This window comes from Mixophyes fleayi, chromosome 3, assembly GCF_038048845.1.
Source record: "Mixophyes fleayi isolate aMixFle1 chromosome 3, aMixFle1.hap1, whole genome shotgun sequence".
NCBI classification, from domain to species: domain Eukaryota; kingdom Metazoa; phylum Chordata; class Amphibia; order Anura; family Limnodynastidae; genus Mixophyes; species Mixophyes fleayi.
In genome coordinates, this window is record NC_134404.1 from 336,576,706 (window position 1) to 336,604,372 (window position 27,667).

Below are 27,667 nucleotides of genomic sequence, written 5' to 3' on the forward strand. Positions count from 1 at the left end.
AACGTAGAATATCTTTTTTTTTCTCTTAAGCTATACAAGCGCCACAGGGTGAGAATTCCAGGGCGGGTTTTGCTCTGTACAATACCATAAAATACTTCATTATCTGTGGTTTCTAAATATCCAGCAACACCTTCCTACAACTAGCTCTTAAAACAAATGTGAAATGGTTTATTATAATTCATCTCTTCACCACCTATATTAAACAACCCAATACACAATATTTTTGTACAAGATAAACATCGGAGAATACACTCTTGGTGCATTGTTTATGCAAATAGCTGTTACAGGCCAACGACAATGAAAACGAGTCCTGCCTATCATTCATGTAGCCACACTGCAGTCCACCCCCTTAAACCCCCCCTCCCCCTCATACAAATGGCTGCGTGGGGTCCCCCTTTGCATAAATAAGGATCAACAGACCACACTAAAGCCCCCACAGGCAAATCACACTGGACGTCAGCCTGTGGGAGAAACTGAGGTACGAAATCATACGATAAAAAGGCTGAAACAGACATTTGTAATGCACTGTGGGTCTTCTTCCTCCTTTTCACAGGCAAACTGTTTGGCCATGAATCACCAACGTGGTCTGTAAGCCCCCAACGCACTCACAGTTCAGGGTTGTTTGCTCCTTCACTTCTCATACTCCTCCGTTTTCACTTACTTATCCTCTAGCATCACTTTTTAGAATCCAAATACTGCAGCATGACCCCAACAGCAGTCACATCGTCACATGGCTTTCCTGGACGCGGTGACGACGTAACAACGAGGAGGGCGGTCTGCAGAGTGACGGGCTCACTCTTCCAGTCTGCGGATCGCTATTAAACGAGCCTGGCAATACTAACAGCTATTCACTGCACTGTGTATCCATAGGACAAAGTAAATAAAACGTGTGAGGTCCGTAACGCTGGTTCGTCTCCAATACAAAGAGTTCATTATACTTCCACTAAAGACAAGTCCGGTCGGATTTTCAGTCCCTGTTCGTGTTATTGGCGGAGAAGGCGTGGAGGTTCCCCATCTGACTCAGCCCACTCTGAATGTGCGCCACGTGAATCTCAACGTTATTCTGAAAACAGCTGGAAGGAAAGACATATATTCATACAATATTGCGTGGGATACAATTATACAATACAAAACAACGCTGCAAAAAGAGAAAAATCAAATAGAAAAAAATTTGCACCTATAATACAATTAATAAACATTTGTGCAACAATATCTATTTTGCCTCTTTCTAATTATACTGAAACTAATGCACATTCCTAAGGCTGGGTACACTACAGAAAATGTCATCCGATGCGATATCGTTAAAATTTTTACCAATGACAAAGTCCCGATCAGCTTGGTGATTCATATGCACACACCATACACTGGAACGACGTCATTGAACGAGATTTTCAATCCATTTGATTTTATAAACGATACGATGTGCTTTGGGACGATAGGCGTTCGTTGTTGCAGTGACTGTACAAATGCAGTATCGAGCCAAATGGTTGTTTATCATGTGATTGGCCCGATAATCAGGTACCAAACCTATAGTGTGTACCCAGCCTAAGTAAGATCTCACAACATATTCGTGTTACGTTTTATGGGATTCTTACCACATTACACGGCTGTCCTTATTACACAATTTATCCCACTGCAGGCTGCCTTTCAGCTTTGCAATTGGTTAGATACCATTTTATAATTGATGAGTAAATCATCAGCATTTATTTATATAGCGCCAGCAAATTCCGTAGCGCTTTACAACTGGGAACAAACATTAATAAAACAATACTGGGTAATACATACAGACAGAGAGGTAAGAGGGCCCAGCTCACAAGCTTACAATCTATGGGACAATAGGACCTGCTAGATTGCAAAGGTAAAAGTATTGAGTGGGCTGTGTGATCAGCCAAACGTAAATGTTATACAATTTAAAAAAGCATCACAACTATATGTATTTCCTGAGTGACTATTCCCGCTGCTCATTTTCTGTATATTGTTAATCTTTAATACCCACTTTTAGTTGGTTTCAGAGGCAACAAACAGTCACTTTAGTATTAAAATCTGCCCTCTCGGTGGGAGTCATTATTACGAAAGAAAAGAACTTAGACCCTTCCAAACCTTCTTTCACAAAGTGCCCCTTAAATATTTATTTTATAAACTTCTTTAGAGATCAGCAAAAAGACTGCCCTGTTCATACATTAACAAACACAGTATGTCGTAGATCATCTACTATTTATATAACAGGGACATTCCAATAACCAAATGAATGAGCATCTATGATACACACAGTGTCAGCAGACATATACGTACCTGATATTAGAAGGGTTTATTGAACTCTTTATATCATTGATTGAATCTGTTAAAGATTTGAATTCAAAAGAATTGAGATCCCCTCCTTCCGCGAGGCACTGTAAGAGAAGGAATCACAGCCTAGTTACATGGCCAGTTTCACCATGAAGCATGGCACTGAGACTTAAGCTATGGTTGTGGCTTCTTACTTTTATCTGTAGGAGGATGGCGGTGAGCTTGGATATCAGGTCTGTCAGACTCTCGTTCTGCACACACGGCTGCCCGCTGGACGTGTTGGCTTGACGTACCATCTCCTGAGCATCTTCCTCGCAGCGCCGCCTCATATCGGTTGGCTGGTTTGCTGGTTGAAGCCCCTGATCTGGAGCGAGCTGCAGAAATAAAAAGTTATTATCCCTCAACTCTGATCACACAATGTGAATGGCAAATATTCCTACAACCTAGAGCCTTACTTACAGTATAAACTACTGTGACCTTTCATGGTCTGACGAACATTAAGGACTTTTCCAAGTAGGTGCCCCCACCCCAGGCGCGGGCTGACTGCATGCAGCCCGGGGGGCACACAGGCGGCCGCATCACATGACACGCGATAACGCAGCCGCATCGCGTGTCATATGATGCGGCCTGAACAGCGGTCACTCAGAGCGGCTCGGGGGACCGATGCCCCCCCCTCTCTAAAAGTCACTAAATATTTGTTTTAAAAACCTACCACCATTTAAGAACACCCTTTTTTAACATTAATTTTAGCCCTGTCCATTACAAATAAAGTAGGCAATTATTTCATGGAATGATTTAAAAGAAAATGCATGTGTGTGTTCAGGTATATTTTTCTTCTACATTCGGTTCACAAGAATTTGAAATGCACAGGCAAGTGTTCCAACGCCGCCCATTGGCCACAGGCAAGTGTTCCAACGCCGCCCATTGGCCACAGGCAAGTGTTCCAACGCCGCCCATTGGCCACAGGCAAGTGTTCCAACGCCGCCCATTGGCCACAGGCAAGTGTTCCAACGCCGCCCATTGGCCACAGTTTAGTCTCAGCCTAGGACTGCTCTAATGATCATTAACTACAGGCCATTTTATTCCCACCTACTTCACGGTTGCTTACAGTTATAAGCGATTATAAAAAAGGTGAGCACAAGCCAGTGAAAGGAACCCAACCTGTGTTACCTCATAGCAATACTGCTGAACTTTGTGAAGAACTTTATTAAGGTCCTTGTTGAGCTGCTCCAGGTCTAGAACGGTTGTGGCGTATCGTCTTTGAAACTCAATGTCGATAGGCGCAGAGTAGGATTTCTGTCACAGGAAATAAAGGAAAATCTTTACATAGGAGAAAAAAAGAAAAAAAAAAAAAAAAGAAAAAAAAAAAAAAGAAAAGAAAAGTACACTCCTAAATCTTGCTTTAGGTTATTTCACAGATTTTGGGGTCATTACAGATTTTCTCTCGATTCTGCAGAACGATCAGCGCTACCAACTATCTGCACAAACAGAATCTAGACACCGCTGTGACGCTACCTCGGACTATCCCAATGTATCCATCTGGCTTCTAGCCCGTGAAACAGTTTGGACAATGAAAAGTCCCCTGAGAATTTTAGAACCATGAACAACAGTAAGACAAGAGTTTTATCTAAACATCAAATACATTTTCTCAGCCACACAGGAGGTTAAAACCTGCACAATTTGGGCACGTCTCCCTGTTGCACATGAAGATGCAACACACAAGGAGTAGAAGTCAAAGCATTAAATTGATCTTAATATTATCACAGTACCATTCCTAATACTAAAGATCCCCAAACTGGAACAAAACTGAGGGACTGAATGTGTATGCATGCTTGATTTTAGATGTTGCTTCTTTTTTTACTAGGTAAGCTTCAAAGACTCTTACGTGACGTGCTGAGTCCTAGCCAAGACATTTCTAGACATCGCTGTTACTGCACCAGACGGCCTTTACCACGCGGTAACAATGACCTCTATAAAATACTCACCAGTTTCTCTGCCTCTGTGTTCATCTCTCTCAGCTGCTTGATGTGTTCTTTCTTGATCATCAGGATCTTCGATAACCTGGTCTACAAAAAATAAAACATGTCATTAAATGGAGACTTGTAAATGGTCATTTTGTTTCATTAAATGTTGCATAAATGATCGTCGTTAGTGGATTTAGTTCAGAGATTAAACCAGTAGAAATCAGCGCGAGAAATCACTATACCCAAGTACATTAGATTAATAACAAGGATGTCTGAACGTCAGTTCCAAAACTTTTATGTTTCCATGGACAAGCGATTGCAGTTGGTCTAAACCACAAATAATCTAATCATAATCTATTAACTCTGCAATTCATTTGGGAAACTGGGAATCACAACATTAGTGAGTTTGCTTTGAACTGTAAAGGGTAATATGCCCTATTTTTGTCATCTATGAATATTGGCTACATATCTTATTTTGGGGCAATTTTGCATTTATTAGGAGTTGACGAAGCCTTTGGTCACTTAGTGAAAGGAGAATCATTTATCACCCATAAACCGCATTGGAACAGTGCCCTCTAGTGGACAAAACAACTTATTTTTCAGCAAAGTGTTTCAGTGCTGTAAAGATTTGAAATCTTTTGCAAATCTATGAAATGTTATAACCAGTAATATTTATTTATAAGACGCCACAGAACACAGCTGCGGACAGTCGGTACAAGAAATTATACAAAATGCAAATGGCACAGAACGAGGACATGCGGAGGGTGACAACGTTCCTACAGGAGGCAGAGGAGGCTCTGTCGTAAGAGCTTACAATTAACTTGGATATTTCATGAATCAACTGGAGCAGATTTAGTTAATGTAGACATTGAGCCATCTTGTAGTGTGTTATCTTCATGTACCCCAGTAACAGGATGAAATAATCAGAAATAGGGTAAATCCAATAAAATAAATGTTTACAAAAGTGTATTTTATTCCAGGACACCTACAAAAGTGACAAATGATTGTGTTACTCCTAAATGACATTACAGTGAACACTTCCATGGTGATATATTCCTAAGGAACTCCGATCTACCACCATGGTGTGATGAACGGATGCCGTTCGTATGGCAGGATCGTGCAGCGTGAACGGCGCACTGATGATGTCACAGCTGCGTACTTACCACCTGTACGAGGAACTCCACGGGGAACCCCCCTATCGTATCATTGTCTAGGCTGGAAGATTTCATTTTCCAAGGTGATTGTGTCAACAAGGGATCATTTTCCTACAATGTAATAAAAATATCACATTTATATAATCAGCATACGAAAAATAGAAGAGACTGGAAGTTATTTTCTACTTAGAGGGAGCAGGGTGGTGAAGCTTCTAAGCCGCAAAAATTATGAAAACTTAAAGACAATAATAAAATGAGTAAAAATTTTTAGTACAAAGTTTCACAACATTATAAAAGTACAATTTACCACATATCAGAATACACAGGATACCAGTTTATTAGGTACGTCTAGTTAATAGCCAGTTGCTCCTCACAGCAGCCTAAACTCCTTTGGGAATATACCGAACAGAATGTCTAAAATTCAGTACAGGGGACCCTGGACCACATCAACTACCAGATGTCCCAATTAGCTGGGGGGTGATCTCCATAACTCCCTCTATTGGACAGAGACCTGGTGACTGGAGAGGCCACGCCATAAAGGTTTCTGGAAGAAAAAAGTTTTCCGATCTGTACGTCATGTCTGACAGTTACTCTGCCCAAGCCCCTGTAATCCACCTCCTGCTCAGTATGTGTTTAATCACAAGGTAGTTGTTGCTGGATATAATTTGGGTGAAGGCCCATTCCTCACACACCTGTAACACAGCGGTGTGAAAACTCTAGTGTTGCTGTTCCTGATATATTTGCGCCAAAGTGTTCGCTTCTCAACCCTGTGACGTTCATTGAAAACTTTTGTCTTGCTCATTCATCCCTGAGAATCCAGCATAGACACGCAAACAGTCCATCGGCACCTGCTGTAGACTGCTCATACACACAGTCCATCGGCACCTGCTGTAGACTGCTCATACACACAGTCCATCGGCACCTGCTGTAGAATGCTCATACACACAGTCCATCGGCACCTGCTGTAGAATGCTCATACACACAGTCCATCGGCACCTGCTGTAGACTGCTCATACACACAGTCCATCGGCACCTGCTGTAGACTGCTCATACACACAGTCCATCGGCACCTGCTGTAGACTGCTCATACACACAGTCCATCGGCACCTGCTGTAGACTGCTCATACACACAGTCCATCGGCACCTGCTGTAGAATGCTCATACACGCAGAGCACTCTATTAGGTACAGGCTTCCTTCCTCTTTATTAAAGTGGCAACTTAATGCACCTTTGTAATTTGGAGGACTGAAAAATGACAATCTTGATATACAGGGGCTATTCAGTTCTCACCATGATGGGTGATTGGACTTGCGGAGGGTAGTGTAACCGTGGCGGAGTCATGAACATTCGGGAAGGGCGCTGCTTTTGTCCGAAGGCAGCGATGGGCATAGTTTCATGAGGCTCGTTGCTCTGTGAACCAAGAACAAATAAAAAGTTCCATTAGAACAGGTGGCAAATGTTACAGTAAGTCAGACACCATTCACAACACATGGAAGGACTGCAACCCTTGTTCTCTTCGGCCTCTAGCAACAAGTGGTAACTAAGCAGAAGCTACACAATCACAATGAGCCCCAATAACACCACCACTGTCATTAACTTCAGGAAGTGTGGTGTTAATGGGCAGGTTTCTCATCTTACCCAACTATTTAAGTTCTAAGAAATTGCAGAAACAAAACAAAGTCATCACACCATTGCCCTCAACCAAGAAAAATACAATGTAACATGCACTAATTTAGGAATCTGTTTATCAGATATACATAACATACTTTGCACTTACAAAATGTTTTGCCCAGCATGTTTCAGGACGGTTTTCACCGCTGTCCAGTGGGCAAAACATAATGAACGCAGCATAATTGCTTTTTGCTTCAGGGATGACCACCAGAGAACGTGCCCACAGTACACGTATCAGTGTCCACAGCAAACACTGGAAAGAGGAGGCGCAAGAAAATAGCGCCCTTCTGAATTATACCGCGGCATGTTCTTCATATTGATCAGTAATCTCAATAAAAGTTAGAGATGGAGCGATCTTACTTATTATTTTAATAAATAGGTTTTGCGATAATCAGCACAATATGGAGGCCGTAGCTGCATACTGGTCTTAGTTGAACAGATCAGACACAAGAGAAGTAATTAAACAACAACACTCCGTCAGACAGCTCAGGCTGGGTGGGCGCTGTCTGCAGGTTGCAGCCCCCCCCCCCCCCAGGCTTTCACAAGACTTTATAATGAATACAATGTAATCTGGTCAGGGCTTGGCCGGTCCACCCAAGTACAGTCACTGCCGAGCTAGGACACTACAGCTTTTACTCTGTGTCCTGAAGGAGCCCTACCTACCAATTGGCTGCAAGTTGTAGATTTATCCCAGAATCAGACGTTGCACAGAAGTTCCGCACTTACCAGGATTTCAAAATCTGGGATTGTATGTGTGCCGAGTCCATTTCTATCAAAGGTGACCCTGTAAGTGGAATTCTGGGTGTCTACAGCATCTATCTGGCCAGTAAACAATCCATCGTGGATCCCTCGTAATCGTGCTGAGAAAAAATGGAAAGTGTTAACTGTACAGTAATTAAAGGCCTCTTGTCTATAGTCTGCACACAGTATTTATGTGAAACATTACAAATCATCAACAGAAGCTTTTCAAAACAAAATGGCTGCTTCCGCTGTGTGCGAGTAACAGCTTAACGTTAAATGATCAAAAAATGTAAACCATGCCACAGGGAACCTGCACTTTCCTCGATTGTATTCCAGCACAATAAACACTGAGCAGTAATGTGCGCTCTTCAACCAGAGGCCCATTTCCATGTGGATTTTAATGTTGGCACTTTACGTCTTACCCTGTGTGGTCTATAAACTGCTAAGTGTTGCGTGCGATAAAGACGTCATAACAATTTGAGCTTGCAGAGCACCCAAATATTCTTTTCCAAAGCACAGCTGCAATTGTGGGGTCAAGCTCACAGCTACAGAGATTAGAAGTCTTGCATGTGCACATTAGTGATTGGCACAAGAGACACCCCTTTTATTTTTAAAAAAAAAAAAAAAAGGTGATAAGGTCACAGGCGAGTATGATGGTGGTGGAATTTAGAAGAGATTTGGACGAGGAATGAGGAAACCGTATGAAATGAAGGAGACGCCATGTACTAAATTGGACAACTTACCAACATGGATCAAATTTATAATACTGTTCAAGCCCATACAATACACTATTCACATTAATAAGAATTTTAGAAACACTAACACACTATGGGGTGAGGAAGGGTTTAGTTTAGTCTCCGGCCCCGCAGTCTTTACAAGTGAATGATGCGATAGCACCGGAGGTAATCCACCTGATGTCCCCATATGATGTCACTAGGGACTTGTTCCCTGCCAGCAGACCCCGGTCCTTGCTTGGAGCCGCTGAAACACCTAATCCATGCACCTACTATTTGGTTCCATGCCAACATGGATTAAATAGGAACTGCTATTGTAGTTACTAATAGATCCAAAGTAATGGATCCAAAAGAAACCCCTCTATGTCCTGAAAAGCAATATAAGTTGTGTTTAGGGTGGAATCTCCAGTCCTGAAGGGCTTAAACTCAGAGTGACTATTACAGTGTAACCATGACACGTTATAATGGTAACATGTACCTGTAACTTTCGTTCCTATAACCAGGGAGAGGGGGATTTCATCGGGGAGATCCTTGAACTGCGACACGTCGGCCACCTTCCTTTGCTGCAGGAGACGGATCTTCTGACGCTTCTGTTCTAGAGCCGACCTCTCCTCTTCGAAGAATGCGGCGGAGCATCTAGAAACAGTACAGAGAGTACAGCATAAAACAATGGTATCCCTTACTGGACAGTACTTTTACGGACATACTTAGGGGCCTATTTATTAAGCCCAAGACAACCGTTTCTGCACAGTTCCGGCAAAACTAAGTAACAGGGCTATTGAACAACAGACTAAACCGCAAACAAACGCAAAATACCGTAGATCCCAATATTCTCAATGGGGACTGCAAAGTGGAGGTTATTTATCAAGCTCCAAAAAACTCTTTTCGGCACCTGTCTGCGATTGCTAACACCATCTGACTGGTGTGTGCACGATTGACCGACGGCCACGAATGTGCAATAAAGACACTGGATCAGAACCCAGAAGTTCATTCTTAGACCGCTGAGATCAAGTGGCATACAGTCATCGCCAGACAGCATGACTTTCTGTTAATTTCAGGGCGAAAATGCAGCCCATACATAAATAGGCCCTTAATTTAGATTTGCTGAGCCCTTCCCCATGCGTGGCGAGGATACAGGTTATGGTAGGAAAGTTCTCCTTTAAACGATATTAGAATGAGTAAACGTTTAACGTTTACTAGGAAACCACATAATAGTTAAATGTTACATTCCTTCATTAGGAAAAGTATCATCATAATCCCCGCCAGACGGCAATAATTCCTAGTGAGCCGACGGCTGCCACCACTGAAAGAAGCACTTTTACCTTACAAATATCAATTGCATAATTGTTCAAACCGTTTCCTTTAATGGAGCCTGCTGCTTGTTACCTATAGTATAAAATATAGCTTATATACAAGCAGAATTCTATGCCTAGCAGGATAAACGATCTTGAGAAGTACAGTCCACATTCATCCATCAGAAACTAACAAGGTGTTAGGAACGAGCAATATTTATGGGCAGATTCAATTGGGCGCCATGTTCCTCTACATCACGGCTGCACATTTTTACTGTCACTACGGTAAAAGGCAATGCTCACCTTTGCTTGCACCTCTAGGGTGTATAGGCAAAAATGAGCCCTACTTCTTAAAAAAATAATCAGCACGAAGTGTCTCGAGGCCGTTACGGAGGCACCTCACGCAGATTTTTATTTAACAATTCAATCACCCCCCCCCGCCCCTGTAAAGTCCCATACCTATGCCACTAGTTTCAGATATGGGTTGCACAACTATACTAGTTGGCACAAAACTTATTTTTTAGTTCTTACAATAAAGTCTCCCGGCCACATTAATTCCAATGTCAGCTAAACAGCTCTTATCAACAAGTTGCAAATTATCTTTTACTTCTGGTCAGTACAACAATTGAGTTGTCACTAATTAGATCACTGTGAGCAGACTGTCTTTCCCTGTTATCAGACCTCCCCTCACTGGCATGGTCAGACAAACTAGGATTTTAAAGATAAAATAAATCAACACTGGCAAAACACAGACATGTAAATACATTACATCTAGCGCAGATTTAGTTTAACAGTGAATTTTAAGACAAAGCATTTAAAGGATAGCATACAATAACTGTTGGATTATTAGTTTGCCCCCATGAGGCGCAGGTTGTACAACACAGACACAACCTCCGCTCCAACGTGTCTTTACCTTCGGGGTTTCCCCATAAGTCGCCGAATTTTCCCCCATTCCACTCTGGTTAGTTTCCTTGTCTTAAGGTTTGGAAAAGATTCTTTTAGGCAAACACAGAAATCGTTATCGCCTTCAAAGAGAGGCCTGTAGACAGACAGAAGAAACAAATGCATTTAGTCTACGGATGGGTTTCCCCTTTAATGTTGCAAACGCCATAGAAAATCAAAGTTCTTACTGGAAAAAAAAATGTTTTGTATTTTTCTTTGGATAGTGCATTATTCTGGTTCACTATAATGGGGTAAAATACAAGTCCTAAGAGTTCCAGCTAGGGTGAGACTACAACAGGGACATGGGTTAGGGGTTGTGTAGACCCCAGGGGGACATTACAGTAATCTTCCAGTTTCCAGAGTAGAGTGACAAAGAGGTTACATAAGGCATAGTGGTACTCACTTGTCGATATTTGAGTAAAACCACTCGTATATGCACCATTTGTGCGCTTTGGGGAGCTTCAGTAAATTCCGCAGCCTGTAGCCGATTTTCTGAGACGCCTTTTTCACCGGAGTGGTTGTGGTGGCTGCAAACTTCTAGATAGAAAGCAGCAAAGTTTATTTCAGTTGCAGAATGTAGCAAAAAAAAATTTGAGATTGCTAAAGAAAACTCAAGATTAATAAGGCAAAATTAAATGCACAGAATTACTTTTTGCATCAGGCAATCGTGATCTACTGATAACTGGTATACCAGTGGTCTACTGCTGTGGAGATACAGGGTGACAGTCCCCCCCACTACCTACTGTGACAATGCCAAACAAAAATTTAGGAGGGGGAGGGGAAAGCTCCCCCAGTACCTGTTCCAGACCCCCATTAATAGGACACATTTTGCATGTAGTCATACATGAAGGAAACGAGAACGCTTGTGTTAAATTTACAGAAAAAGTGTCATCGCCCCAATTTTTGCCCATCAACTCACAGCCCTATTCCCACTAGAAGGACTTAAAGGTACAATATTACTTTAAAATAAAAACAAAAAACAGAATGCCTCTGGATCTGGGTTCTATCACTTATTCAGGACCTTGTAAACAATAGCCATATTTGGAATCACACACTGCAGAGAGCTATCAAGTTACATTTTGGGATAACAGTTCTGTGGTTGTTCTAATTATCTAAAAGCAGTTTTGGGGAGAATCATGAAAAATATATTTTTGACTTCTTCTTGCCCAGTTTTCCAGTCTGGTCCTAATATGGGTGAAAATCCTTCAGTAATTAAGTTAAAATAAATTCCTTCTATCACCAGTAAAGAGAAACTGCTTTCAAGCTTCCTACCTGGCTCCTTCTGTTCTATGAAAGTATTTAAATTGTTGGACTTTATGACTTACAATGAGATATACAATATGCAAAAAAAAAACCTCCCAGATAGGGACAATCATTCACAAAAAGGATTTTTACATTTTAGATGGAGAAGGGCTGTACAGAAGGAAAATATGCACAGGGGAAATGGGGAGAACGTTCAATCTGAACAGATTATAATCCTTCTATAAATGATTTAATGAATGGAATAGTGCCCCTAGTGGACAGATATATTTACTCATCTTTATTCATTAGTTAAACTGGGCATACACCGATACAATTACTGCAGATCACACGATAATCAACCGTTTGGTCCGATATTGCAAGAGTGTGTACGCTCCCACAAATATGTTTTATCCTACTAGAACACATTGTATCATCTGATTTCGCTTTATAAACTTCCTAAAAAATCATGACCAATGACAGAACGATGTCGGCAAATTTGGAAGTGTGTAAGTACGCAAGACCGTCTGTCCATCACTTCTGCCGACACATCCTCTGTATATTTGTATAGTGTGCAGAGTCACAATCTTTTCAGCAGATGGTTATGAGAGATGTATAAATCAGAACCGACTGTAAATTGTGTATGTGTGTACACAGGAATTGGTATGCTCATCGGGACTTACAGTCGTTGGTAAAATAGTTACAGAAATCGCATCAGAAGATTGCGTAGGTGTGTACCCATTTATAATACTACTGTTACTAAAACAAGTAACCGTTCAATGTCGCTATGTAGCAGACCTATGGTTTGTTTACAATTTACCTGCGGTACCATTGTCGTTTTTTGATTTCTTTTTGGCGATCTGGTATTTAACTGGTGATCCTCCTCTTCACAGAAAAGTCGGCTGCGCTTAGAACTCCGATGAGGCTGGAAAAATGACAGCAGATCTCGTTTGCCAGCAGTACTAAGTAAATGTAATGTAGATCAAGATTCTGTGATAATTGTTTATGTATAAACACACATAAAGACAAAACGAAGGATAGAATCCAGCAGATTACAAGAAAATACTTATAACCAACATGACATAGAATCATCAATCTATTCAGCCACAAGATATAGGGCTTTATATCATGTACGCAGACACCCACATTATGTAAAACAAAGAAACCGGGTATAACAGCCAGTGCAACATAATACACTAGGAAGGAGGTCTTCCCAGAGAGCTTACAATCTAACTGAATACTGGAAGACCTATACAGACTTCTAAAAAGGATGATCCCAGGTATAAGCACTCATACCGTGACCATACCTGGAAGCTGTAGGTCTTAATATATTGCAATACATCGATCAGCCACAACATTAAACCCACTGACAAGTGAAGTGAATAACATTATCTAGTGACAACGGCACCGGTCAAGGGGTGGGATATACTAGGCAGCAAGTGAACAGTCAGTTCTTAAAGTTGATGTGTTGGCAGCAAGAAAGATGGACAAGTGTAAGGATCTGAGCGACTTTGATAAGGGCCAAATTGTGATGTCTAGACGACTGGGTCAGAGCATCTCCAGAACAGCCGGTCCTGTGGGGTGTTCCCGGTACGACGTGATTAGTACCTACCACCACCAGAAGTGGTGCAAAGAAGGACAACCGATGAACCGGCGACAGGGTCTAGGGCGCCCAAGGCTCACCGATGCGCTGTCTGGCCCAATCCCACAGAAGAGCTACTGTAGCACAAATTGCTGAAAAAGTTAATGCTGGCTGTGATAGAAAGGCGTCAGAACACACAGTGCATCGCAGCTCGCTGCGTATGGGGCTGCGCAGTCACAGACCAGTCAGAGGGCCCATACCGACCCCTGTCCACCACCGAAAGCACCAGCTTTATAAACTATTACTATAATTACCGTCCACCTCCTCCTTTATGCAATACCTGCTTCTGACACTGATAGGGAGGACGGGTGATGAAGAGACAGATTAGAAGTAAATGAGAATATTTTTGGAACAAAAAAAAGAAGTTGGCCCATTTGAAATGCAGTTTATGCTTTTATTCCTAAACCCAATCTAGTGGCATCAAATCCCACAATGTTATTAAACAATGACATTTTAGAATTCGGATGAAAGACTTTGTTGCAACATCTGTTTTCTGCCAGTAAAAGTTCTCACTTATTTCATAATGAACGTTTCACTCTTTTCCCAGGAGACATAAGACTGACAGCTGCCGGCTACTCACCAGGTCAGTGATTGAGTTATTTCCACCCTTCCAGGTCGGAGTTTTCTGGGGAGAGTTATACTTTTCATGCCACGTATTGGATAAACTTCCTTCTGTATCAAAACAAACCACACTTTGCATGTGTCATGTTCATTTTATCAACAGTACAGGGGTAACCACTAAGCTAGTCCGTTCTACGCCTGTATGTATTTCCGCAATCATCTAGAACCGCTTTCATTCCCAAACGTGTGTAAAATATCAGCAATCGCAAAATATCTGGTCTTAAAGTGGCCGTGCCGGGTCCATCATTTAAAGCAGGCCTGGCCAACCTGTGGCTCTCCAGGTGTTGTGAAACGACACGTCCCAGCATACATTGCCAGCTATCCGCTGGCTATCTACTGGCAAAGCATGCTGGGACTTGTAGTTTCACAACAAATGGAGAGCCACAGATTGGCCAGGTCTGATTTAAAGAGAGCAAGGCTTCAAATGTATCCAATGTTAAACTAAAACATTGTACTTTACAAGATCCTTTCAGCAGGACGCTATTGACGACTATCAGTGAGTGCTTGACTATTCATTAGACATCCTGACGTCTTCCGTCATCACATATAATCGCTGTTACCACCAACAGTGAGCAGCCGGAGCATCTATTCTACAGAGAAGAACAACGCAGCTGACTTATCAAATTAACATATGGAATGTGCAAATGTAAACAGCGCTGCAACAAGGTTGCAAAAAGAGAAAAATAAAAATAAAAATTATTGCATAATGACGCAGATATGCACTGCAAACAAAATAAAATAAAAAGTAGCAGTGACCGTTCCTTTCTGAAGGATAAAGTGTGATGGACGTATGATATACAAAAACTGCAAATAGGGATTTATTTTGTCGTAAGGAATAGCTAATTTAAAGCAGTAGTTTTAGTCTAGAATTGATGTGGGTAAAGTAGTAGTATTCTCTCTCTATAACTGCAGCAGGATATTTTGAGGCTTCTAGATTTAGGCGCCGAGATATTGTAGACACTGAGACAGACTTGGTTAAAATAATTTATAATCGTGACAAGAACAGAGAGGGGGATAATTCTTAGGAGTTGTCAGTCTCCAATCCTGTTTATCACTTATGACTGTCTGATGGCGGCACCGGAGTCTCTGGGAAGTTTAAGTGAAATAATCTGCAGTATTAATGAAATAAGTGATGCTGCACCTTAATGGATAGTGTACAGACATCACTGTTCATCCAATATCCTTTGTGGTATATACTTTTGTCGGCTCCACAGAGAGGCAACTAGAGGCTGCCATAGATTCAGAGTCTAAGCAATCGTGTTACAGTTTTATTTTTAGACACTGGGGGGCACTATCCCATTCAAAACATTGAATTTAAGGTTTGTTTTTTTTGTAAGGGAATATATATATATATTGCAGACAGTTACGTCTCTCTGTGCAGTCTATGAGTTGTGTCTGCTCCTTCTTTGTCATATTTTTGTCCTTTTAAAGGACAACACTGCTCTCCTAAAATCATGCCCTTCCCCAATATCACCCCACATATTCCTTGCCCACAGTCTGGTGTATTGAGAGAGAATTATCACATCTCCATCAGAGCTCTGGAGAAGAGAAGGTAAATCAGTGAAACTGTACTAAATGGAGAGATCTGCACGCCGACCTACTGACACCATCAGAGAAACCAGGTAAACTTATGACGAATATTTTTCTGCATTAAATTCTTAATATTTCTATTCGACAGCGAAAAAGAGTTCCTTTAATTTTACACAGAGCGAGCACGGTGACAACTACACATTAGTACACATGGAAAGAATACTCTGCGCAGAATGACCTGTGCCCTTGTACGTTCCCAGGTGTGCTACCATTTATACAGCGCAGGGACAGCTTTGTAGCAGTAAATAATATGTAAATAAATTATACTTTACAGACTACGGTTTCCTGTCTTCTACAAAACTGATTCTGAACCTGTTGTAATGACCAGTGCTGCCCACTGGGGGGCCTCGCATCCACTGCTCACCAGCAGAGGAGTAAGGCCCATTATGTGTTATACTGACATGGAACTGGGTGTCACAGGGCTTTATATCTTGGATATGGAACAGCAATGCCGTGCACAGGCCTGTATATGGTGGACAGGATATATGGTGGTCTCATGTCTGCCCACTCTCCGTCCTCCTTGATGTCTCTGTCTGATCTTATGCCACGCATTTATTATTCTGCTATTCTGTACCCATTGTTCTTATCTGTGCTTATAATTTGGTCATTTTATAACTTTGCTTTATGTTCAATCCCCCTCTGTACAGCGCTGTGGAAGCCTTGTGCCGCATTAGAAGTATTACTAACACTCATAGTAAATAGATACTAATGTGGGCCAAGCTATATAAAATGTGTATATATCGATTTCTGCTGTGCGATCATCTACATTTCTATAGCGCCAGCAAATTCCGCAGCTCTTAACATTTGGAAACAGTAATAAAACAATACTGGGTAATACAGAAAGACAGGCTTACAATCTATAGATCTATATGTATCACCTATATGTATCACTATGCCACACATTATTAGAGCTTATTTGCAGAATGCTGCTATACTCCGCAGCGTTGGACTGTGGAGAAAAAAATAAAGTTGACTAAAAGGTTAAGAACGTGGGGCAGAGAGGGTCCTGACTGCGAGAGCTTATGCCACATTGTGTGCCCACTACCCGGACCACCACTTCTGTGATCCAAACAGTCGCCCTTCACCACTAAGAAGCTGGACGGCTCTCATGATAATTTGAGCTATGGGTGGAACTGTTCTAAAACTGGGAGAAAAAAAATGAACAAAGAGCGTTTCCCAGCAAGGGAGGAAACCTGTACCATATCAGTCAATACTCGGTCAATGCCAGCATGTAACCATTTAAAAGCCCATTGATAAGATTGTCTACAAAATAAATCATTACTTCCAATAACTTATTAAAGCCATAATCAAGAGTATCTTACCTTTTAGGCTGACAAGCGCTTTTGCTGAAGAATCTGGGGAGAAAAGAAGAAATGTGCATTGATTAAAGACCTGCACGTTTGTACAAACTGTATAACTCAATGGAGATACACGCAAGGAAGGAAAGCGATAGATAGGAGGTTGCAGTATAAAGAGTATTATCAGTGTCTCCCAATGTCAGGCAGCCAAGTTTCTCTACAGATGGGAAGGCATAAAAACAAACAAAAATCTAACATTTATAAAAACAGCCCAACAGTTCATTCTCTCTCTATATCTATCTACAAAACCTCATCACACAACTCAGAATGACACGAAATGGGTGTTGAGAGTACATGTAAATGAAACCTCCAGTCACCCTCCCTTTTTAAATATTATTGATTAGCGAATTCATTTATTCACCAATATATTTTATAAACAATATATAATTATTCTTACCAATGCAATATTAAATAGATCCACAAAATATAACTTTTTATAGTCATGTGCATTGTCTGTTTCAGTAATATCTTAAATGCAACAGTAACGCAGTCTTAGCAATCTTACCAATGATAGAGCAGTGGCAAGCACCCAATTTAGGTATTCCAGAAATCACAATAGTAGGTTCCCCATGCTCCTTAAGGACTAAGTACAAAGGTAAATAATGATACCCAAAATGTATTGAAAGTAGATCTAGATAAAGGACAATAGATAATTTGTGATTTGGATGGATGTCTTTCTATTTAAAAGATATGTGACTGTTTTTCATGTTCCATTTAAATTTGCTGTTGCTTAGAGCAGGGTAGATGAAATCAGTGGAACTGAAGCAGAAATTACACTTCAGGAACCAGGGACGAGGTGCATCAGGGAGTATATTTACTAAACTGTGGGTTTGAAAAAGTGGAGATGTTATCTATAGCAACCAATCAGATTCTAGCTGTCATTTTGTAGAATGCACTAAATAAATGAAAGCTAGAATATGATTGGATGCTGTAGAGAACATCTCCACTTTTTCAAACCCACAGTTTAGTAAATATACCCTCATCAGTCATTTTTTAAAAATTTTGGAGCCTTGGCCCCCTGCTTCCTGGGGTTTGGGCTAAATGTATTAGTGATCAACGTTTGAAGCATTAATACAAGAAACATTAGCCTAGCTTACAATGGCACTTGCTAATATCCGAAACGAAAATCACACTACAGAGCTGTCCTGGGCCTTAGATTTGTTCTGTGTGTGATAGATTTTAAATTAGAAATTTTAAAGTTAAGTATGACTAATGTTAATAAATTGAAGACAAGAATTTTTTTTAAAATTGAACTTCATAATTCTGACAAATACAATACACGCTGGGTAAAGGATTCCCTCTACAGTCACATGGATCTATCGAGCCCTCGAGAGTCCAGAGTAAAATCTCTAAACCAATTTCACAGAACACAGACAGAAACCAGGATAAAACGGTTGTGGACACCTGATCTCCTCAGCACGACCTGACAACCGATAGACAATAAGTCATCCTTCCCATCAGTGCTGAGCAGCAAATACAGACCTCACTGTGGTGGATGAATGAGCTCAAAGAACAGCTATGGTGGGATTTTAAGATATTAGTTCATTATTTACAGGAACTGCACTGTTGTAAATTAAGATACAATTGAACTGAAAATTAACAAAGAAAGATAAATGATCCATTGTTAAAGGAGCACACTGAAAGCTTGATGGGAAACTGCTCTATTGAACACACCTCTTACCCATAAACAGTGGTTTGCTAGGCTGAAGCAGTTAATGAGACCATCGTGCCCCAATGATGTCATCATTTTAGTGATGTCACCAGAATACGGCCCATCGTACCGCGGTGAGGTCATCATCCTAAAGTGCCTGCTTGAAGGTGCGCAGATTAAGTGACAGCCGGATAGAGCGAGGGAGATCGTTTCAATAGAGGGGGACAGCCCGGGAGAAATCTTGGATTCTGGCGTGGGAGGTGGTGATCAGAGTGGAGGGGAAGCGACGGTCATTCGCTGATCACAGTGAACGGGAGGGAGTGTGAATGGAGAGGACGTTAGAGATATATGGGGCAGTGGACTGGGAGAGGGTCTTGTAGGTGAGGAGTATGAAAAGCATTCTGTAGGGAAAGGGGAGCCAGTGTAAGGCGAGGCAGAGAGGGGAGGCAGACGAAGAGAGGCGTTAAAAGAAAGATAAGTCTCAGTGTGCCTCAGAGATATCATTCTAGTGATGTCACCAGAATACGGCTCATCGTGCCTAAGTGATGTTCTAATTTATCTACTGTTACTGACCAACAAGGAGGCGATATCAAGGTCTAAAGAAGGAGGGAATGATTGAGACAAGGGCCGAAAATTGAAGGCAGCATCACTTCACAATCAACTCACCCGCATCAGTCCCTGCCTCATTGGGGCTTACAGTCTAAATTCCCTAACACACACAGAGTAGGGTCAATTTGTTAGCAGCCAATTAACCTACCAGTATGTTTTTGGGCTGTGGGAGGAAACCGGAGCACCCCGAGGAAACCTACGCAAACACGGAGAGACAATACAAACTCCTCACAGATAAGGCCATGGTCGGGAATCGAACTCATGACCCCAGTGCTGTGAGGCAGAAGTGCTAACCACTGAGCCACCGTGCTGCCCACACAATCTAGTTCCTCAACCCATGTGGAGTGACCCAAACTGACCAGGACTATGGGAGAGAACAGTCATAGGCTCGGTCTGGAAAACAATTAAATTCTCCTCGTGCCCTGGGCCAGTAAAGACTTGTAGTCAGGGGCTAGCTACTGAGGGTTGCTGGCTGGCAGACTGTAGTCTTAAAAGGGTTTTCCATTTAAATACTTAATTTAACAGCTTCCATGCCCTATAGGAGTGTACTGTGCAGTGTTCTCTAAGCTGGGACCTTCCTCGGCCTGACGCCTCACAATGACGGGAGCAGGAGTCATAGTAGACACAGCCTCTTGCTTCCAAACCACAGACAAATCCTTCTCTCTGTTCTCTGTTGTGGAGGCTCAGATATCATGATGTAACCCCAGCAGCACAGAAGGGGGCACCCTAGGGGAGATACTCCCATAGTTCAGGTAATAGGACACAGGGAGTATGTATTTCAAAATAAATTATCCTTTATCTCCTGTTATGCAACATTCAAACATACATCAAGGATGATTTCTAATGGTCATTTGTTTAGGTTGAACCACCTCGTATGTTCATTTAATACTCCTTAATGCTGTTCACTGATAAAGGTACACCCAATTATGGAAGCCTTTGCTCAAGGGGGAAGAAAATAGAAAAAACTCGGAGATTGTCAAACAGTGTTAGAAGAAAATAAAACTGCAGATATTTTAATATAGTACTATCCACAAAGACAAATAATGCAAATATGTATCGCACATTCCTGAAGTGTTTTGTAAACCAGTTTTTCTAAAGTTAAACAACATCTTTATGTACTAGGTATCAATAGCAAAGAATCTGGATGTCAGACTGCAATCAATACAGAACTGCAAATGTGCTCCCATTGTAAAACTATACGAGTCCACTGTCGAAATTATAAAATAACACAAAACAGAAATGAAATAAGCCGCTTGCCAAGCACCGCTGAATAATATGGAGAGGTGAGATAAATCCCGTATGAACGGCTACAAATAATAGGACTGTTCTAAAACTGGAGCTAACAGAAGACAGGGGAGCAACAGGTCAGTTTGGATCAGGAAGTAATTGGCAGCCTGCAGGCCTCCTAGTGCTGAAGGGACAGCAGCATTATACAACAAAAACATCCAATTAGAAGCCAAAACAAATAGGAAATCGGAAATGTCATCAGCCCTACCTTAGTCTGCAGCTTTCTACTACACATGTAGAATAATGATGCATCTCAAGGGTTACATTTCATGTTTGTAAAATTTAGGACAAAACAAACATATCTTACAATCTCTCATTGTGTAAACAAAGGACAACAAAAATGGGAAAGTGACAAACCCTCTGATCCGAGGGAGGGATATTTTAAGTTCAGCAGATGGGAGTGCTGGGTAGTCGCACAGGGGGAGTGTAACAGCTGAGAAGAGGGACAGAGGGGGGAGGTGATGACTTCACACAAGGGGATAAACAACCAAACACCCCAACAGAAACGGAGGAGTTTCACTTTTAGAATAAAGCAAAGCAGATGGAGACATTTCAAAAATGATTTAAATTAAGTCACATATGTTACTTTGCAGGTCTTTATAGATATACCGGAATCAATCTGGAGAAGGATTTATTTTAGCACATGGCACAAACGTGAGATGTTTTATTTGCAGTATAGCAAGATTCAAACTGTATATTCCAAATAAATGAGTAAAAACCCCAATGCCGGCTGTTACAATTACAAAAGATAAATTACATGCTGAAAACGGAGGAATCTATTTAATGGTTGTCAGGATACATGAATCAAACTAGGCACATTGCATTTACAGACTATGACGACAATAATTAGAATTAGTTTATATCCACTGTTTACATTCATTGTGTAGAGGTACAAGTTTAGAATTGGGGTGATTACATATTTAAAGTACATGCTACTTGATAATACAGAGGTGCAGCCCAGTGTGAGGGCGCAAGGACAGGACATCGCCAGCTGTGTATAATAGTGGTGATTATACCTTATTATATGATTATATACACAGTACTCAGATTAAAGCCTCCAACTGAGTGAGTTAATATATGTGCTCACTCTATCATCATTTATTTATATAGCGCCAACATATTCCGTAGCGCTTTACAATTGGGGACAAGCATAGTAAACTAATAAACAAACTGGGTAAAACAGACAAAGAGGTGAGGAGGCCCTGCTCGCAAGCTTACAATCTATGGGGAGAATGGGAGTTTGACACATGAGGTTAAGTCTACATTTTGCATTTTAGTCCAGCCAGACTGCAAAGGTAAAAGTGACTCATAAGCTAAATGATCCTGTCACACAACAATGTTGGTCAAGGGGTAGTTGTCTCGTGTGAAATTGTGCAGTGGGTGGTAATAGGGTAATGTAGTGAGGTTAAGCGGGTGGTTGAGGAATATTATAAGCTTGTCTGAAGAGGTGGGTTTTCAGAGAACGCTTGAAAGTTTGTAGACCAGAGGAGAGTCTTATTGTGCGAGGGAGAGAATTCCATAGAGTGGGTGCAGCTGAAAAAGTCCTGTAACCTGGAATGGGAGGATGTAATGAGTGTGGATGAGAGACGCAGATCTTGTGCAGAACGGAGTTGCCGAGTTGGGAGATATTTTGAAGAGAGGAGATGTATGTTGGAGCAGCTTTGTTGATGGCCTTGTAGGTTAGTAAAAGTATTTTATATTGGATTCGGTAGAAAACAGGCAACAGAGTGATACATACAGAGTGATACAACAGAGGAATAACGATTTGCAAGGAAAATCAATTTTGCCGCAGAGTGCAAAATAGATTGTAGGGGTTTGAGTCTGTTTAGGGGAAGACCAATAAGGAGGGAATTGCAATAGTCAATGCGGGAGATGACAAGGGCATGAATTAAGGTTTTAGCAGTGTCTTGTGTGAGATATGTGCGAATTCTGAAAATGTTTTTTTAGATGAATGTAACATGATTTAGATATAGAGTCAATGTGGGGAACAAAGGATCGGTGTGAGCCAAGGATTACACCTAGGTAGCGAGGATGTGGGTGGGGTTTATGGTCATGGTCACATAGAACACCTGAAGCTGTTTATATTCAGAATAGTGGTAAATAGTCTAGATGTGTCTACACCATTAATACCAGAGTACAAGTCCAAATCCTGAGGTGTTCATTTCCCAAATTCAAGGGTATAACCTTTGTATACATAAGATCTGGTATTTGGGTGTTTACTTTGCCAGTAACAGGGTCTGGTCTTTGCATGTATACATTCCCAGTAAAATGGTACAAGCTCTAGTCATGGGGCGTTTACATTCCCAGTATCAGGGTACATGGCTCTGGTCTCGGGGTGTTTACATTCCCAGTATCAGGGTACAGGCTCTGGTCTAGGGGTGTTTATATTCCCAGTATCAGGGTACAAGGCTCTGGTCTCAGGGCGTTTACATTCCCAGTATCAGGGTACAGGCTCTGGTCTAGGGGTGTTTACATTCCCAGTATCAGGGTACAGGCTCTGGTCTAGGGGTGTTACATTCCCAGTATCAGGGTACGGGGCTCTGGTCTAGGGGTGTTTATATTCCCAGTATCAGGGTACAAGGCTCTGGTCTCAGGGCGTTTACATTCCCAGTATCAGGGTACAGGCTCTGGTCTAGGGGTGTTTACATTCCCAGTATCAGGGTACAGGCTCTGGTCTAGGGGTGTTACATTCCCAGTATCAGGGTACAGGCTCTGGTCTAGGTGTTACATTCCCAGTATCAGGGTACAAGGCTCTGGTCTCGGGGTGTTTATATTCCCAGTATCAGGGTACAAGGCTCTGGTCTCAGGGCATTTACATTCCCAGTATCAGGGTACAAGGCTCTGGTCTCAGGGCGTTTACATTCCCAGTATCAGGGTACAAGGCTCTGGTCTAGGGGTGTTACATTCCCAGTATCAGGGTACAGGCTCTAGTCATGGGGCGTTTACATTCCCAGTATCAGGGTACAAGGCTGTGGTCTAGGGGTGTTTATATTCCCAGTATCAGGGTACAAGGCTCTGGTCTCGGGGTGTTACATTCCCAGTATCAGGGTACAAGGCTCTGGTCTAGGGGTGTTTACATTCCCAGTATCAGGGTACAGGGCTCTGGTCTCGGGGTGTTTACATTCCCAGTATCAGGGTACAGGGCTCTGGTCTCGGGGTGTTACATTCCCAGTATCAGGGTACAAGGCTCTGGTCTCGGGGTGTTTATATTCCCAGTATCAGGGTACAAGGCTCTGGTCTCAGGGCATTTACATTCCCAGTATCAGGGTACAGGGCTCTGGTCTCGGGGTGTTTACATTCCCAGTATCAGGGTACAGGCTCTGGTCTCGGGGTGTTTATATTCCCAGTATCAGGGTACAAGGCTCTGGTCTCAGGGCGTTTACATTCCCAGTATCAGGGTACAAGGCTCTGGTCTCAGGGCGTTTACATTCCCAGTATCAGGGTACAAGGCTCTGGTCTCAGGGCGTTTACATTCCCAGTATCAGGGTACAAGGCTCTGGTCTAGGGGTGTTTACATTCCCAGTATCAGGGCACAAGGCTCTGGTCTCAGGGCGTTTACATTACCAGTATCAGGGTACAAGGCTCTGGTCTCAGGGCGTTTACATTCCCAGTATCAGGGTACAAGGCTCTGGTCTAGGGGTGTTTACATTCCCAGTATCAGGGTACAAGGCTCTGGTCTCGGGGTGTTTATATTCCCAGTATCAGGGTACAGGCTCTGGTCTCGGGGTGTTTATATTCCCAGTATCAGGGTACAGGGCTCTGGTCTAGGGGTGTTTACATTCCCAGTATCAGGGTACAAGGCTCTGGTCTAGGGGTGTTTACATTCCCAGTATCAGGGTACAGGGCTCTGGTCTAGGGGTGTTTACATTCCCAGTATCAGGGTACAGGGCTCTGGTCTCGGGGTGTTTACATTCCCAGTATCAGGGTACAGGGCTCTGGTCTCGGGGTGTTTACATTCCCAGTATCAGGGTACAGGGCTCTGGTCTCGGGGTGTTTACATTCCCAGTATCAAGGTACAAGGCTCTGGTCTCAGGGTGTTTACATTCCCAGTATCAGGGCTCTGATCTCGGGGTGTTACATTCCCAGTATCAGGGCTCTGGTCTCGGGGTGTTTACATTCCCAGTATCAGGGTACAGGGCTCTGGTCTCGAGGTGTTTACATTCCCAGTATCAGGGTACAAGGCTCTGGTCTAGGGGTGTTTACATTCCCAGTATCAGGGTACAAGGCTCTGGTCTAGGGGTGTTTACATTCCCAGTATCAGGGTACAAGGCTCTGGTCTAGGGGTGTTTACATTCCCAGTATCAGGGTACAAGGCTCTGGTCTAGGGGTGTTTACATTCCCAGTATCAGGGTGCAAGGCTCTGGTCTCGGGGTGTTACATTCCCAGTAAAATGGTACAAGCTCTAGTCATGGGGCGTTTACATTCCCAGTATCAGGGTACAGGCTCTGGTCTCGGGGCGTTTATATTCCCAGTATCAGGGTACAAGGCTCTGATCTCAGGGCGTTTACATTCCCAGTATCAGGGTACAAGGCTCTGGTCTCAGGGCGTTTACATTCCCAGTATCAGGGTACAAGGCTCTGGTCTAGGGGTTACATTCCCAGTATCAGGGTACAAGGCTCTGGTCTAGGGGTGTTTACATTCCCAGTATCAGGGTACAGGGCTCTGGTCTAGGGGTGTTACATTCCCAGTATCAGGGTACAGGGCTCTGGTCTCGGGGTGTTACATTCCCAGTATCAGGGTACAGGGCTCTGGTCTCGGGGTGTTACATTCCCAGTATCAGGGCTCTGGTCTCGGGGTGTTACATTCCCAGTATAAGGGTACAGGGCTCTGGTCTCGGGGTGTTACATTCCCAGTATCAGGGCTCTGGTCTCGGGGTGTTTACATTCCCAGTATCAGGGTACAAGGCTCTGGTCTCGGGGTGTTACATTCCCAGTATCAGGGCTCTGGTCTCGGGGTGTTACATTCCCAGTATCAGGGTACAGGGCTCTGGTCTAGGGGGTGTTACATTCCCAGTATCAGGGTACAGGGCTCTGGTCTCGGGGTGTTACATTCCCTGTATCAGGGTACAGGGCTCTGGTCTCGGGGTGTTACATTCCCAGTATCAGGGCTCTGGTCTCGGGGTGTTACATTCCCAGTATCAGGGTACAGGGCTCTGGTCTCGGGGTGTTACATTCCCAGTATCAGGGCTCTGGTCTCGGGGTGTTTACATTCCCAGTATCAGGGTACAAGGCTCTGGTCTCAGGGTGTTACATTCCCAGTATCAGGGTACAGGGCTCTGGTCTCGGGGTGTTACATTCCCAGTATCAGGGTACAGGGCTCTGGTCCCGGGGTGTTACATTCCCAGTATCAGGGTACAGGCTCTGGTCTAGGGGTGTTACATTCCCAGTATCAGGGTACATGGCTCTGGTCTCGAGTTGTTTACATTCCCAGTATCAGGGTACAGGGCTCTGGTCTCAGGGTGTTTACATTCCCAGTATCAGGGTACAGGGCTCTGGTCTCAGGGTGTTTACATTCCCAGTATCAGGGTACAGGGCTCTTGGGGTGTTACATTCCCAGTATCAGGGTACAAGGCTCTGGTCTAGGGGTGTTACATTCCCAGTATCAGGGTACAGGCTCTGGTCTCGGGGTGTTACATTCCCAGTATCAGGGCTCTGGTCTCGGGGTGTTTACATTCCCAGTATCAGGGCTCTGGTCTCGGGGTGTTTACATTCCCAGTATCAGGGCTCTGGTCTCGGGGTGTTTACATTCCCAGTATCAGGGCTCTGGTCTCGGGGTGTTTACATTCCCAGTATCAGGGCTCTGGTCTCGGGGTGTTTACATTCCCAGTATCAGGGCTCTGGTCTCGGGGTGTTTACATTCCCAGTATCAGGGCTCTGGTCTCGGGGTGTTTACATTCCCAGTATCAGGGCTCTGGTCTCGGGGTGTTACATTCCCAGTATCAGGGTACAAGGCTCTGGTCTAGGGGTGTTACATTCCCAGTATCAGGGTACAGGCTCTGGTCTCGGGGTGTTACATTCCCAGTATCAGGGCTCTGGTCTCGGGGTGTTACATTCCCAGTATCAGGGCTCTGGTCTCGGGGTGTTACATTCCCAGTATCAGGGCTCTGGTCTCGGGGTGTTACATTCCCAGTATCAGGGCTCTGGTCTCGGGGTGTTACATTCCCAGTATCAGGGTACAGGGCTCTGGTCTCAGGGTGTTTACATTCCCAGTATCAGGGTACAGGGCTCTTGGGGTGTTACATTCCCAGTATCAGGGTACAAGGCTCTGGTCTCAGGGTGTTTACATTCCTAGTATCAGGGCTCTGGTCTAGGGGTGTTACATTCCCAGTATCAGGGTACAGGCTCTGGTCTCGGGGTGTTACATTCCCAGTATCAGGGCTCTGGTCTCGGGGTGTTACATTCCCAGTATCAGGGTACAGGGCTCTTGGGGTGTTACAGTATCAGTTTGTGCAGGGCCTCCGGTATGTAGGTCCCCCGCCCGGTGTGTAGGTCCCCCGGTGTGACAGGGCCCCCGCCCGGTGACAGCAGCAGATGGGTGACAGCCGGGTCTCTCTTACCCTCCACCTCTGCCAGGTCCGGGTGCGGCACCTCGTCCTCCTCCGCCCCGGAGCCGGCGGGGCCCCTGGCCGCCTTTATCCGCTTCATGTTGCCGAGTCACGGGCTGGACGAGCCTCCGTCGGGTTTGAACTCCCCTCTCTGCGCCGCCATTCGCGATCCCGCTCGCGCTGCTGGGCGAGAACATGACGTCAGAACAAACACAGCGCCGGCTGCGTGCGCGGCCCCGACCGAGGGGAGCCGGGCGCGCGCAGTGCGGGGCCCGCGCACGCTGCTCCCTGTGTGCCCCGCGGACAGTCTACCTCAGGTTTACCTGCACTGCTGCATCCTCCA

At 43.5% G+C, this 27,667-nt stretch overlaps 1 protein-coding gene across 2 annotated transcripts; it reads right to left on the reverse strand.

Moving 5' to 3' along the window:
- LIN9 (lin-9 DREAM MuvB core complex component) lies at positions 1-27,532 on the reverse strand. Of its 2 annotated transcripts, none has more exons than XM_075204349.1 (15): positions 27,337-27,532; positions 17,198-17,230; positions 14,245-14,333; positions 12,843-12,947; positions 11,187-11,320; positions 10,755-10,880; positions 9,028-9,185; positions 7,801-7,934; positions 6,694-6,813; positions 5,414-5,515; positions 4,272-4,352; positions 3,457-3,582; positions 2,481-2,660; positions 2,293-2,390; positions 1-1,073 (listed from the first exon to the last, which is right to left on the reverse strand). In XM_075204349.1, the coding sequence occupies exons 1-15, from the start codon at positions 27,422-27,424 to the stop codon at positions 968-970; spliced, it is 1,680 nt and encodes a 559-aa protein (XP_075060450.1). In that variant the 5' UTR covers positions 27,425-27,532; the 3' UTR covers positions 1-967. The 2 variants fall into 2 exon arrangements, with proteins under 2 accessions (XP_075060450.1, XP_075060449.1); XM_075204348.1 differs by having other exon boundaries at positions 14,245-14,336; positions 27,337-27,531.
- Positions 27,533-27,667: the final 135 nt, after the last annotated feature.

What these genes read in the sequence shown, in the direction of transcription:
- LIN9 (XM_075204348.1), bottom strand. Translation starts at nt 27,424, where the DNA reads ATGAAGCGGATAAAGGCGGCCAGGGGCCCCGCCGGCTCCGGGGCGGAG. An exon ending in GGACCTGGCAGAGGTGGAGG is followed by an intron (nt 17,231 to 27,336) that starts GTAAGAGAGACC and finishes TTTTCTCCCCAG; the next exon opens with ATTCTTCAGCAAAAGCGCTT. An exon ending in AAGTCCAATCACCCATCATG is followed by an intron (nt 5,516 to 6,693) that starts GTGAGAACTGAA and finishes ATTACATTGTAG; the next exon opens with GAAAATGATCCCTTGTTGAC.